This window comes from Loxodonta africana, chromosome 5 (genome assembly GCF_030014295.1).
Source record: "Loxodonta africana isolate mLoxAfr1 chromosome 5, mLoxAfr1.hap2, whole genome shotgun sequence".
Lineage (NCBI taxonomy): Eukaryota > Metazoa > Chordata > Mammalia > Proboscidea > Elephantidae > Loxodonta > Loxodonta africana.
Genome location: NC_087346.1, coordinates 161,495,514 through 161,510,872, shown reverse-complemented (window position 1 = coordinate 161,510,872; position 15,359 = coordinate 161,495,514). Strand labels below are relative to the sequence as shown.

General features: G+C 40.6%; 1 protein-coding gene across 3 annotated transcripts in view; it reads left to right on the top strand.

Moving 5' to 3' along the window:
* The window catches only part of LOC100661788 (zinc finger protein 883-like), a 34,591-nt gene that overhangs the window by 12,659 nt on the left and 6,573 nt on the right, over positions 1 to 15,359 (top strand). For 2 of the 3 annotated variants that reach the window (XM_023541923.2, XM_064286207.1), the window contains 2 exons: positions 12,846 to 12,972; positions 14,697 to 14,847. In XM_023541923.2, the coding sequence (XP_023397691.2) occupies positions 12,846 to 12,972; positions 14,697 to 14,847 (278 nt within the window). The remainder of the gene's footprint in view (positions 1 to 12,845; positions 12,973 to 14,696; positions 14,848 to 15,359) is intronic. The other variant, XM_064286208.1, reaches the window with a different exon arrangement.

The window sequence follows — 15,359 nt, the reverse complement described above, 5'->3', positions numbered from 1 at the left end:
GAGTACCTGTTTCAACTGATGTAAAAGTTATCGTAAAGCTTACTTAAATCTTGAGAAGGCTATTAAAGACTCCTGTTACATTTAACAAGAACCTCTAAGGAGTTAAATATTGTAGTCATTTTAGAACCATTCTCCTGGAGGAGATAAAATGGATATACAGGCTGTGATATTCCTGGCTACTGGGTTTAGAAAGAGAGCTCGAATTTATACTTTCTTTATTTGTACAAGTGTATTAGACCCTTTAATGACAGTTGGGTCCTAAATAATTCAATTTCAGACGGCTTTATTATTGTTGTTAGGTGCCGTCTAGTCACCTCCGACTCATAGCCACCTACGTACAACAGAGTGAAACACTGCCCAGTCCTGAGCCGTGCTCATCACTGTTGTTATGCTTCAGCCCATTGTTGTACCTACTGTGTCAGTTCATCTTGTTGAGGGTTGTCCTCTTTTTCGCTGACCCTCTATTTTATCAAGCATGATGTCCTTCTCCAGAGACTGATCCCTCCTGACATGTCCAAAGTAATGTGAGATGCAGTCTCGCCATCCTTGCTTCTGAGGAGCATTCTGGCTGTACTTCTTCCAAGACATGTTTGTTCACTCTTCTGGCTGTCCATGATATATTCGGTGTTCTTCACTAGCACCACAACTCAAAGGCCTTCTTCAGCCTTCCTAATTCATCGTCCAGCTTTCCCATGTGTATGAGGCTATTGAAAACATCATGGTTTGGGTCAGGTGCACCTTAGTCCTCAAGGTGACATCTTCACTTCACCACTTCAGAGAGGTCTTTTGCAGATTTGCGCAACGCAGTGCATCTTTTGATTTCTTTACAGCTGCTTCCACAGGTGTTGATTGTGGATTCGAGTAAAGTGAAATCCTTGACAACCTCAGTTTTTTTCTCCCATTTATTATGGTGTTGCTCATTGGTCCAGATGTGAGGATTTTTGTTTTCTTTATGTTGAGGTGTAGTCCATGCTGGAGGCTGTGGTCTTTGATCTTCATCAGTAAGTGCTTCAAGTCCTCTTCACTTTTAGTAAGCAAGGTTGTGTTGCCTGCATAATGCTTGTTATTAATGAGTCTTCCTCCAATCCTGATGCCCCGTTCTTCACACAATCCAGCTTCTTGGATTATTTGGTCAGCATACAGACTGAATAGATAAGGTGAAAGGATACAACCTTGGTGCACAGCTTTCCTGACTTTAAAACATGCAGTATCTCCTTGTTCTGTTCAAACAACTGCCTCTTGATCTAAGTACAAGTTCCTCATGAGCACGATGAAGTGTTCTGGAATTCCTGTTCTTCACGATATTATCCTTAATTTGTTATATTCACACAGTCGAATGCCTTTGGCATAGTCAATAAAGCACAGGTAATCTTTCTGGTATTCTCTGCTTTCAGCTGGGACCCATCTGATATCAGCAGTGATTTCCCTGGTTCTATGTCCTCTTCTGAATCTGGCTTGAATTTCTGGCAGTTCCCTGTCAGTGTACTGCTGCCGCTGCTTTTGGATCATCTACAGCAAAATTTTACTTGGGTGTGATATTAATGATATTGTTCGATAATTTCCGCATTCGGTTGGATTACCTTTCCTGGGAATAGGCGTAAATATGGATCTCTTCCAGTAGGTTGGCCAGGTAGGTATCTTTCAAATTTCTTAACATAGACAAGTTAGCACTTCCGGGGTGCATCCGTTTGCTGAAACATCTCAGTTGGTATTCCTTCAGTTCTTGGAGACTTGCTTTTCACCAATGCCTTCAGTGCAGCGTGGACTTCTTCCTTTGGTACCGTTGGTTGGTGATCATACACTGAAACGGTTGAAACTCTGTGGTCTCTACCCTAAAAGTCTAGGACCATCCCTTGCACACACCACTTTTCCAGCCGCCACTCCAGTCTCAACCATCGTCATATCTTACCTGATTATGCCTGTAACCTTGTAATGTATCTTTCTGCTTATTATATTTGTCCCCTACACACCAGTGAACAAATCTGTCTTGGAAGAAGTGCAACCAGAATGCTGCTTAGAAGCAAGGATGGTGAGACTACGTCTTACATACCTTGGGCATGTTATCAGGAGGGATCAGTCCCTGGTGAAGGACATCATGCTTGGTAAAGTAGAGGGTCAGCGGAAAAGAGGAAGACCCTCCACAAGGTGGACTGACACAGTGGCTGCAACAATGGGCTCAAGCAGAACAATGATGGTGAGGATGGCGCAGGACTGAGCAGTGTTTTGCTCTGTTGTACATGGGGTCGTTAGGAGTTGGAACCAACTTGATGGCACCCAACAACAGCAACAAAGGGATTTTTAGAGCAGTGAAACTATTCTGTGTGGTATAACGGTGGATATACATTATCATTTGTCAGATCCTATAAGGTCTGCAACCCAAAGAGTATACCCTAGTGTAAACTATGGCTTTTGGTCGATAATAATGTATCGGTCAATCGGTTGTAACAAATTTAGCACACTGATACAAGATGCTATAATAGAATGAAGGGCGGGGGATAGGAGGAAGTAGAGGTATATGGGAACTCTGTACTTCCCACTCAGTTCTTCTGTAAACCTAAAACTGCTCTAAAAAAGGAAATCTGTTTAAGAAAACCAAAAATGAATAAATAGAAGATCAGATAAGCTAAAATATATGACAGTTTTCTATGTAATTGTGATATATAACTGAAAACTTCGAAGATCTCCTTACTCGAAGGATTGGTGACCCAGCAGTCAATGATAGAACATTGTAAAAATGTCACAGGGGCAGCGTCTGACCTTTAACTTCACGAGGGGGAGAGAGAGTCACCATCAGCATCAGCCAAAGGCCGATTCCTGTGAGGTGGAGGCTGTACATGCCTGTCTCTGCCGTCTTTACCGAGTTTGGCACCACCCGTTCCTCCCACAGCACTCTACTTGTCTGTTGAGTTCGGTAATTCATTGCAGTGGCCACACAGAACTCTCCTACAATGCTCACAGTTACGGGTTTATTAGGGAAGTAACAGGTTTCCGTTCAGTTCAGGAACGCTCAGGATACAATCCCTCCGTCAGTATATTAGCAGCTGAGCACCAACTGTTTACCCTACCCAGGGATCTTACATTTTGAATACCAACCTGTTATCACGCATGCGCTTTGGAAAGATTTTCTCCTAATTTTTGGCTAGTCTTTCCATCCTCTTAACAGTGTCTTTTGCAGAAGAGAAGTTTTTCATTTTTTTAAACCATTTTAGTGTAGTAATTACATAGGTGACAAAATATTTGCAGAAGTTTTAATTTTAATGAAGTCCAGTTTATCCTTTTTTTTCTATCATGGATCATGCTTTTAGTGTTGTATATAAAAAATCATCATGAAACCCAGGGTCACCTAGGTTTTCTCCTATGTTGTCTTCTTGAAGTTTATAGTTTTGCGTTGACGTTTAGGTTTTTGATTCATTTTGAGTAATGTTTAAAAGGTACAAGGTCTTGGTCTAGAGTCTCTTTTTTTCCTAGTGGATATATAGGCGTTCAGCATCATTTATTGAAAACACCGTCCTTTCTCCACTGAATTGCCTTTGGGCCTCACTCAAGGATCAGGTGATTCTATTTGTGTCAATTTCTGGGTTATCTCTTCTCTCCCACTTACCTGTTTTTCCATTCTTTTCCTAGTACCAAACTGTCTTGATTTCTTTAGCTTCGGAGTTAGTCTCGAAGTGGTGTAGTGTCAGTCTTCCAACTTTGTTTTTCTCTGGTATTCTGTTGGCTGTTGTGGGCCTTTGTTCTGTTCACATAAATGTTAGAAAAAGTTTGTCGATAGTCACAAAATGGCTTGTTAGGATTTCAATTGGGATTGCATCGAATGTATAGATCATGTTGGGAAGAACTGGCATCGTAACGATATTCGGTTATTTAATGTGGAATAGCTCACTTTTTTTTTTAAATAATTTTTGTTGTGCTTTAAGTGAAAGTTTACAAATCAAGTCAGTCTCTCACATATAAACTTACATATACCTTACTACATACTCCCATGTATTCTCCCCTTGATGAGTCAGCCCGCTCCCTCCTTCTAGTCTCTCCTTTCATGACCATTTTGCCAGTTTCTAACCCCCTCTACCCTCTCATCTGCCCTGCAGACAGGAGATGCCAACATAGTCTCAAGTGTCCACCTGATGCAAGTAGCTCACCCCTCATCAGCATCTCTCTCCAACCCACTGTCCAGTTCAGTCCACATCTGACGAGTTGGCTTCAGGAATGGTTCCTGTCCTGGGCGGAATAGCTCACTTTTTACCTAGACCTTTGAATTCTTTCGTCAGAGTTTTGTAGTTTTCTTCATAAATATATTTTGCGTATTTTATTAGATTTATGCTCTTTCATTTTTGTTGTTGTTAGCAGTATAAATGCTATTGTGTTTTTAATTTCAGATTGTAACTGTTCATTGTTGGCATATAGGAAAGCAGCTGACTTCTGTATACTAACCTTTTATCCTGCAACTTGGTATGATCGATTATTAGTTTCATAAGTGTTTTCTTCATTCTTTGGGATTTCCTTTATAGACAGTCATTTCATCTGCAAACAAAGACGGGTTAATTCGTCCTTTGTTGTTGTTGTTGCTGTGTGCTGTTGATCCTGACTCATAGTGACCCCGTAGGACACAGTAGAACTGCCCCATAATTTTTGTGGGAGCAGATCATCAGGTCTTTTCTCCAGCAGAACAGCTGATGGGTTCAAACTGTCGGATTTCTGTAGATGTTCTTTATCAAATTGAGGACATTTCTTTCTTTACCTAGTTTGCCGAAAACTCTCATTCTGAATGGGTGTTGGATTTTGTCAGGTGCTTTATCAGCATCTATTGATATGTTCATTTGATTTTTCTTGTTTTGCCTGTTGGTGTGGTGAATTACATCGATTGATTTTCTAGCGTCAGACCAATCGTGCACACCTAGAGTAAATCCCACTTGGTTATGGCGTACATACTTGGTATACCTTGTTGGATTCAGTTTCCTGGTTTTTTTGTTGGGGAGTTTTGCTTCTGTGTTCATGTGAAACACAGGTCTGTAGTTTTTCTTTCTTGTAATACTGTGATATCTTTGTGTGCTTTTGGCTTCGGGTGACACTGGCCTCATAAAATTAGTTTGCGAGTGTTTGCTCCTGTGTACTGAAAGAGAGAGAGAGAATTTGGAATGCTTGGTTAAATGTGTGGTAGAGTTCATCAGGGATCCCATCTGGACCTGGTGCTTTCTGTTTTTTGCGTGTTTTTGCTTATTGATTTAATCGTCTAACAAGCGTAAGCCTGTCCAGATAATGTCTTTTTCCTTGTGTATGTTCTGTTAAATTGTCTTACAAAGAATTGGTCCATTTCATCTACATTATCAAGTTTGTGGGCATAGAGTTGTTCATAATGTTCCTTTGTTATCCTTTTAATGTCTGTGGGATCAGTAAAAATGGCCCCTCTTTCATTTCTGATGTTAGTCATTTGTGTCTTCTCATCAGTTTTTTGGTTTTGGTGACTTTATCGATTTCCTTTTTTCATTTTTGTTGACTTGTTCTCTCATTTTTCTTTTCTTCTGCTTACCTTGAATTTAATGGGCTCTTCCTTTTCTTGTTTCCTAAGATGGAATCCTAGGTTACTGATATTTGATCTGTCTTCTTTCCTAATGTGTGCATTCAGTGCTATGAATTTCCCCCTCAGCATGGCTTTCTCTGCATAAACAAATTGGTAAGTTGCATTTTCATTTTCACTTAGTTTGAAATATTTTGTAATTTCTATTGGGACTTCATTGTTTTCATGTATTATTTAGAAGTGTGTTGTTTAATCTCCATGTATGTTGAGGATTTTCCAGCTATCTTTCGTTTATTGATTTCTATTTTAATCCCATTGTGGGCTGAACACACATTTTATGTGATTTCTAATCTTTTAAATTTGTTAAGTTGTGTTTTGTGGCCCAGAATGTTCCCTGTGAGCTTGAGACTGGGTATTTTGTTGTTTTGGGTGACGTATTCTGTAAATACCAATTAGATCCAGTTGATTGATAGTGTTGTTAGTTTAGCCGCGCGCTTCTGATTTTCTGCTTGTTGACTCTGTCAGCTGCTAATTGAGGGCTGCTGGTCTCCAACTATAATCGTAGATTTGCTTTTTCCTTTGTGCTCCTATTGGATTTTGCCTCACATATTTTGGCGCTCTGTTGTTAGGCACATACAAATTAAGGATCCTTATGTCTTCTTAAAAAATTGACTGTTTTATCATGCAGTGCCTCTCTTTATCCTGATCGTTGTACTTGCTCTGAACCTGTTTTGTCTGAGATTAATAGAGTTTTGAGGTTTTTTTTTAGTTTCTTTTAACCTGTGTCTTTATGTTTTAAGTGACCTTCTTGTAGACAAGTCGTCTCTGTCTTTTAAATAGTGTATGCAGAGTGTCAGCATTTAAAGGGTTGCGAGACCAATGACTTCTTCATTGTAAAGAATTTTTTTCACCAACATAAATGGCAACTATACACGTCGACTTCGCCAGATGGAACACACAGGAATCAAATCAGCTACATCTGTGGAAAGAGACGATGGAAAAGCTCAATATCATCAGTCAGAACAAGGCCAGGGGCCAAATGAGAAACAGACCATCAATTGCTTATATGCAAATTCAAGTTGAAACTGAAGAAAATTACAACAAGTCAATGAGAGCCAAAGTACAACCTTGAGCATATCCCACCTGAATTTAGAAACCATCTCAAGAATAGATTTGACGCGTTGAGCGCTAATGACCGGAGACTAGGTGAGTTGTGGAATGACATCAAGGACATCATCCATGAAGAAAGCAAGAGGTCATTAAAAAGGCAAGAAAGAAAGAAAAGACCAAGATGGACGTCAGAGGAGACTCTGAAAGTTGCTCTTGAATGTTGAGTAGCTAAAGTGAAAGGAAGAAATGATGAAGTAAAACAGTTGAACAGAAGATTTCAAAGGGTGACTTGAGAAGACAGTGTAAAGTACTGTAATGACATGTGCAAGACCTGGAGGTAGAAAACCAAAAGGGAAGAAAGTGCATGGCATGTCTCAAGCTGAAAGAACTGAAGAAAAAATTAAAGCCTTGAGTTGTAATATTGAAGGATTATATGGGGAAAATATTAAACGACACAAAGAAGATGGAAGGAATACACAGAGTCGTCATACCAAAAAGAATTAGTCGATGTTCAGCCATTTCAGGAAGTAGCATATGATCAGGAACCAGTGGTACTGAAGGAAGATGTCCCAGCTGCTCTGAAGGCATTGGCGAAAAACAAGGCTTCAGGAATTGATGGAATATCAATTGAGAGGTTTCAACAAACGGATGCAGCACTAGAAGTGCTCGCTTGTCTGTGCCAAGAAATTTGGAAGACAGCTACCTGGCCAACTGACTGAAAGAGATCCTTACTTATGCTTATTTCCAAGAAACGTGATCCAACCGAATGTGGAAATTATCAACCAATATCATTAATATCAGACACAAGTAAGATTTTGCTGAAGATCATTCAAAAACAGCTGCAGCAGTGTATTGACAGGGAACTGCCAGAAATTCAGGCCGGTTTCAGAAGAGGACGTGGAGCCAGGGATATCATTGCTGATGTCAGATGGATCCTGGCTGAAAGCATAGAATACCAGTAAGATGTTTACCTGTGTTTTATTGACTCTGCAAAAGCATTCCACTATGTGGATCATAGTAAATTATAGATAAGATTGCGAAGAATGGGAATTCCAGAACACTTAATTGTGCTCATGAGGAGCCTTTAGATAGATCAAGAGGCAGTCGTTTGTACAGAACAAGGGGATACCGATTGCTTTAAAATCAGGAAAGGTGTGCGTCAGGGTTGTTATCCTTTCACCGTACCTATTTAATCTGTATGCTGAGCAAATAATACGAGAAGCTGGACTATATGAAGAAGGACGAGACATCAGGATTGGAGGAAGACTCGTTAACAACCTGCGTTATGCAGATGACACAACCTTGCTTGCTGAAAGTGAAGAGGACTTGAAGCACTTACTGATGGAGATCAAAGACCACACCCTTCAGTATGGATGACACCTCAACATAAAGAAAACAAAAATCCTCACAGCTAGACCAATAAGCAACATCAAGATAAATGGAGAAAAGATTGAAGTTGTCAAGGATTTCATTTTACTTGGATCCACAGTCAACACCCATGGGAGCAGCAGTCAAGAAATCAGAAGACACATTGCATTGGGCGCTTCTGCTACAAAAGGCCTTTTTAAAGTGTTAAAAAGCAGTCACCTTGAAGACTAAGGTGCGCCTGACCCAAGCCATGGTGTTTTCAATCACCTCATACACATGTGAAAGCTGGACAATGAATAAGGAAGACCGAAGAAGAATTGACACCTTTGAATTGTGGTGTTGGTGAAGAATATTGAATATACCATGGACTGCCAGAAGAATGAACAGATCTGTCTTGGAAGTGCGGCCAGAATGCTCCTTAGAGGCAAGGATGGCGAGACCGAGTCTTACATACTTTGGACATGTTATCAGGAGGGATCCGTCCCTGGAGAAGGACATCATGCTCGGCAAAGTCCAGGGTCAGCGGAAAAGAGGAAGACCCTCAACGAGGTGGACTGACACAGTGGCCGCAGCAGTGGGCTGAAGTATAACAATGATTGTAGGGATGGCGCAGGACCGAACAGTGTTTTGTTCGGTTGTGTATGGGGTCGCTATAAGTAGGAACCAGCTTGAAGGTACCTAACAAGAACAATTCTGTGAGAGAATAAATTTCTGTGTGTTAAAGCCATCCACTTTTGGTGTATTTGTTGTAGCAGCACTACGTAACTAAGACACATTGTTTCTCAAGACAAGTCTGATGTAATCCCTAACTGTGCTCTTCAGGAGGAAGGTGATCCCCTTTCCCCTGCTTTCAGCATTTTCTCTTTGATTTGTGCAGTTTGAATAGCTGAATTTTTTTTTAGGCGTTTATCTTGGTTGGTGTTCCCTGAACTTCCTGAATCTTTGGTTTGGTATACGTCATTGATTTTCTAAATTTCTCTCCTTACTACCTTAAATATTTCTTTCGATTGTTTCTATTGTCTTTACTTTCTGTTATTCTCAGTACATGAATGGCCCACAGCAATTGTTCCACAGTTTCTTGGATATTCTGTTCCGTCTTTTTCATTCTTTTTGTCTCTTTGCATTTCAGTTTTGAGTGTTTCTATTTTTTTTTTTTTATTAACATACCTTCAAGCTCACTGAGTTTTTCCTGTCACTTGATGAACTTGTTTAAAGGCGCTCTTCATTTCTGATACAGTGTTTTTGATTTCTATCATTTGTTTTGGTTTCTTCGTTACAGTTTGCATAATCTCTCTGCTTACATTACACCTGTGTTGTTAAATGTTACATATTTTATTTATTAGTACCCCTAGCATGTTAATTATAGTTATTTGGATTTTTTGGTCTGTTAATTCCAAAATCTGTGCCGGATCTTAGACTGGTTTTGATGCTTGGTCTGTCTCTTCAAGCTGTGTTTTTGTCTTTAGTATGCCTAGTAGTTTTTTGCTGTAAGCCAGAGATTATATACTAAGTAAAAGGGCATGAGGTAAATAAATAGGCCTTTAGGATGAGGGTTTATTTTTATCTGTCTAGACGTTCGGCTGCGTTTAGTGTTTGCTGTAGTTTTCAGTTGCTCTGATGTTCTTGCTTTTTTCTTCCCTGTTGTGATCGAGTTTCTTAGGGACTTCTTAAATCAGGTCTGCGACTGGGAGTTCTTTCTTTCATAATCCCATTATTACATAAGAGCGCTGTTGATACAGTGGTAAGGTGTAGACAAAGGGAAGCTGGGATAGTGCAGCGATGAAGCCTCAGTCTTTTAGCGAGCCTGTGCCCCTGGGCAGTGATTGTACAAGTCCACCTCTGCTTCTCCCCTCACCCACTTTGGTGAGACAGGAAGCCTTGATGGGGCTGGAGTTGGGTGTTTCACTATTGCAGGTCAATTAGACTCTGGTAAGATAGTTTCCCTTGAGGGCAGGCCTTGTCAGGGAGAACAAAACCCTCTGGGAAATTTTCAAAATGACTGCTTTTCCTCTTACCCCTACTGGAAGGAAGCACAAGGAGATTTTTCTCTGATGGTCACACTGAGGACCTGATAGGGTTCCCCAGGTAAAACTCATAGAACTCTGTGGTTCCCTGTAAGATTGTGCCACCCCTGCCACCCTTGGCATTTTTAACCCTGAAGTTTGTCCACCTTGAGCCTGCAGCAATTCATCAATTGCATTTTAAGTTTTCCTGAGCTGATAGACTGATCCTAGAAGTGGTCTCTGCTCCTAGGCTTTTTTGTTCTGGTGTGATTCTCTGCAGCTGCTTATGTGTCCTTCCAGTATTGGGGCAGCAATTTGCCCTACGAACTCAATTTTCCGAGTTCAGTATGTTCAGATTTTTCCTTGTGAGGACAGGAGTGACAACACCAAGCTCCTTATATATCGGACCAGAAACTAGAAGTCTTCATTTGTGTTTTGTCATTACTGTCGTCTTTATTTTCGTGTTACTTTCTGTATACCGTTTATTTATGTGCGTTCGTTTTTTCCAGTTTCCCAAATTTATATGTTTAGCCTACTGCTAATGACCTTTCCTTTTCTGGACTTAAAGGTTAGTGGAGCCCTTTGGCTTCCGTACCTCTATGTCGGGACTTGTTGACGCTGATGAGCATGTGAAACGTATATAAGTGTTTGCAAAATCATCATAGTCTGCCTCCAAGTTTCTAGGACCGAAATTGTGATCTCTTTTCCCTTACCATGCCAGGTTTCACCAGCTGATGCTTTCCAGCCAGGTTTCACCAGCCGATGCTTTCCAGCCAGGTTTCACCAGCCGATGCTTTCCAGCCAGGTTTCACTAGCTGATGTTTTCTAAAGTGATTGTTTTGCTCTGTGTGCTAATTAACTAAAGATAAATATACTTGTGTTACTTGCTACATTTTCTGTAGGACACACTGCCTCTCGACATTATATATATATGTAGATTTAAAAAAATCTACTGTCCACACTCAATTTATAATCGATGTTCATCTGGATATTTCTGTTTTATTCACTGCCGTATCTGCTTTGCCAACATCAAGTAGGCTCTTTGTCAATAAAACCTAAATAATTTTAATAAATGAAGGTAGTCACAGTAAAGAGTCTGAAGGGAAGAAGCCTTGCCTCAGATGCAGGGCTTTTCCGGGAGAAATAGCTCCGGGGTTTTTGAATTGAATCCAATATTTCCTTTGTCTCCTGTGCCTAGTATACAGCAGAGCTCTAGTAGAAAAAAAAAGAGCCATGAGATATAAATGTGCTGGGGTGTCGAAAACTTTACAAAACCTTTCACAAATCGTAGATGTTCAATATATGGAGCATTTTATCATTACTATACTGTATAATGAATGTTAGGGTTGTTGATGACTTTAAAATATGTAACCTGGCCCCCTGCAGTGGAGACTTCAGATTTTGGCTCTAGCTCAGAGTCCGTCGTGACAGCATACCAGGATTGATTCGAGACGACATAGACAGCTAACTTCACCCCTTCCCTGACAAGAGGAGTCCTCTTATTCTAAAGCTGCTCTGTATTAACACCCAAAGTGTAGTTTAGCGGCCTTTTTCTCCTCACTACCTGAAGAAGCCAATGGATTGGTGCTGTCTCACAGAGGTCACCTTTACAGACCAGGGAAGTCCAGTGGTCAGGGTTCAGGTAGTCATGGTTGTGTGCCTCCCAGAGGATGCAGATGTGAGAGAAATTTGGAATGGTGCCACTAGAGGGCTGGTGTGTAAGTCTCTTGTGTCCTAGGCTTCATGAGCAATTTAACAGGTAAACTATCCGTAGTTCAACTTACTTACAAAATAAATGTTTTTTATTGTTGTTTCTGGTAATAATCATATGTAACAGAACATTTGCCAATTCAACAATGTTTACATGTATAACGTGGTAACATCGATTACGTTCATCGTGTTGTGTAGTCATGAGAAAATGGGAATCGTAACCTCTTCTTCTCTGTCAGCAAACAAACTGTTCTTGTTTCTGCAGGGGTAGTGCTCTTTGTCGTCTGATAACATTAGACTGTTTGTGTGGGTTTATGTGTGTTGAGAGGAACAGTCACTGATAATTGGTGTACAGTTGCATCAGATCTTGAAATTTGAGAATTGTGGGGCTGTATGAATGCTCATGTTTCCTGACTCTCACCTGAGCTCTTTTTAACTTTTATTACCTTTGTCTCTCTCCATGAGAGGGGCAGAGAGGATGACACAACAGCTGCATTTTTGCAAAATATTGACTGACATGTAAAAATTCATAATTCTCCAAAAGAATATTCTTTTTTCAGCACGTGGACCTTCTGAAGGTCCTGGAGTTGTTCAAGAAAATAGGACCAGCTCAGGGCCTTGGGTTGCCACTCTGTTTGTGGGGGCTTGGTCCTCCCATGGCTGTGAGGGTCAAAAGGACTCCCTGCCATTCTGCAGTCTTTCCCAGTTGTTAATAGCTCATCCTGCCTTCACCCTTTGCTTTATGTTTTGTTGAATGTTCTGATGGTTCTTATGGAAGGAGGTGAAATTGTTCACAAGGAAGTGATTGTCTGAATTAGAGCATTTCTCTAATTTCTACTGTTTTCTAACTGTTCTAGACCGTAAAGAATGAGGAATAAGCCTGTAATTGGTCCTAGTCAAACTGTGGAGAGATTATTTCAGTGCGTCGGAAGTCCGTGGGACGGGATGCAATCAGTGAGGGAAGTGAATGTAGTTAGTGAAGGCATAAGGCTGATGGCTATACCCTAGAGTAGACCTTGATAGAACCCAGAACCTCGTGTCAAATCCCTATGAATTCTCAGTTCCCCAGGACTGTCAGCTCACCCTTCATTCTTGTACACATGGTACCTTGCTAATCCAGAATGTGTGGGATGTTTTAGGACTCAGTAGTCATTGAGGATGTGGCTGTGGTCTTTAGCCAGGAAGAGTGGGCTTTGCTGGATTTTGCTCAGAGGAAACTCTACAGAGATGTGATGATGGAAACCTTCAGAAACCTGGCCTCAGTAGGTAAGAATGGCATCTTTTTTTTTTTATTCCTTAAAAAAAAAAAAACAAAACCAAACCCATTGCCGCTGAGTCTATTCCGACTCATAAAAACCCTATAGGTCAGAGTAGAACTGCCCCATAGAGTTTCCAAGGAGCGCCTGTTGGATTTGAACTGCCAGCCTTTTGATTAGCAGCCATAGCACTTAACCACTATGCAACCAGGGTTTCCTTTATTCCTTTAGTGAACAAAAATATTTCTATTTTTAAAATTTACAAATCAAGTCAGTCTCTCGAACCAACACTTATACACACCTTGCTGTGTACTCCTAGCTGCTCTCCCCCTAATGAAACAGCACACTCCTCCTTTCCACCGTATATTCCCCGTGTCCATTCAACCAGCTCCTGTCCCTCTGCCTTCTCATCTGGCCTCCAGACAGGAGCTGCCCACATAGTCTCATGTGTCTACTTGAACCAAGAAACTCATTCCTCACCACTGTCATTTTCTGTCTTACAGTCCAGTCCAATCTCTGTCTGAAGAGTTGGTTTCGGGAATAGTTCCAGCCTTGGGCTGACAGAGGTTCCGGAAACCATGACCTCCGGGGTCCCTCTAGTCTCAGACCGTTAAGTCTGGTCTTTTTAGAAGAATTTGAGGACTGCGTCCCACTATCTCCTGCCCCATCAGGGATTCTATGTTGTGTTTCCTGTCAGGGCAGTCATCGGTGGTAGCCAGGCACCATCTAGTTCTTCCCATCTCAGGCTGACGTCGTCTCTGGTTTATGTGGCCCTTTCTTGAACAAAAATGTTTTACTCATAGACTTTGCTCCAGTATTTGGGCTGAGGAATGGGAATAAATTGTTAAATGAAACAGGCACGGTCCCTTGGTGTATGGAGCTCACATATTCTGGCTTCACAATGAACATAAAGCTGTATGTATTAAAGTGAATTTTTATTTTTCCTGTGGTTAAAAGCTCTGAGGCTCTTTAAGTATTAGAAGTATAAGCATTGGCTTCAGGGGTCACTTTGGGGCACTGAGAGGTTTGTGGTTTGGGACCTTGTAGGGGGTTTTACCGTGTTTATTATAAGTTTGACATGATTATTTTGCTGCAAATAAACTCACACTTGTCTATCTTCAGAAACCTTGAAGAGCAAAGTATTGGCTCAGTGTCAAAGAAATGTTCATTACTCTATACTGTCTTCCCTCATGATGAGCATTTCTCCATGAGCACCATGTCAGCTATACCCATTTGTTTTCCCAGAGAAGCAAAGGAAAGATCTGAGGAGAGTGGAGATAGGACTCATCCAGGGCCACTGTGTTGGGAAGCACCAGGAAAGCAAGAATTTTTTTTGAAGGACCAGCCCTGCATGGAGAGAACTACATTTGAATCTGTTAGCTAGAAAAAATCTCTTTTGGGTTGAGGACACAACTTTATAGATACCTGGCATTACTTTTCTGACTTTACCAGTCCTCCCACACCTGTGGTCATGGAGACCCCTTTCCTCTCTTAATGCTATATGTGTACTGTGTTCAATATCTTTCTACCTAGCTCTCCTAATTACACCTATATATGTCACCATCACTCAATCGTCATAGAAGTATTTCCTAGTAAATTGTTTTTTAACCATTGCCAAAGTGCTCATACAGTGAAATGTGTAAGTCTATTTGTTCACAGCAACCTTTTTTCCCCTTAATAATTCCTTTCCTTTTTGTTTTATATTGTGAATCTCAACTTGTATTATTGGGTCAGTCTCTCGAAACCTTAATGATGGAGAAGAGTTATCCAGTGAACATATAATGGTGCAATTCGTGAAGGATAACACCTGGGCTTCCATGTTAGGAGAAATCTCCGAGTTGTATGGCAATAAAAATCAGCATAAAAATGAGGGGAGACATTTGAGGTGAGTGTCATTCAAACGAGAGAAAACAGTGCCTCAGGAAAAAGTCCTAAGGTGTCATGATGTTAAAATACACATATGTATGTTTATGTATATATACATATATATACATATATTTGTGTGTGTGTGTATACACATATATATATAGGTCAGCATTTTGAATCCAGCAGCCAGTCCTTGGAAACCCTGTGGGGCAGTTCTGTTATGTCCTATAGGGCCACTAAGGGTCAGCATCGACTTGATGGTAAGTTTATATGTATGTATGTTTGTGTATATAAGCCTAGCTGTAAAATTATGTGGTCAGAGAATTTTCACAATATGTTATAACATTTTTGTAAATGTGAGTCAGATACGGAGTATTTGAAACATATTTCACTTGGACAAAATTATCAGAAAGCCTCATATTTTAGAAAAACAGTGACAGTAATGGTAGTATCTCTGCTAGATGATTTAACCTATGAAACATGAGATAAGTCAGGGCAAAATCCATGTGTGTTTCATTGTATTTGGTAATA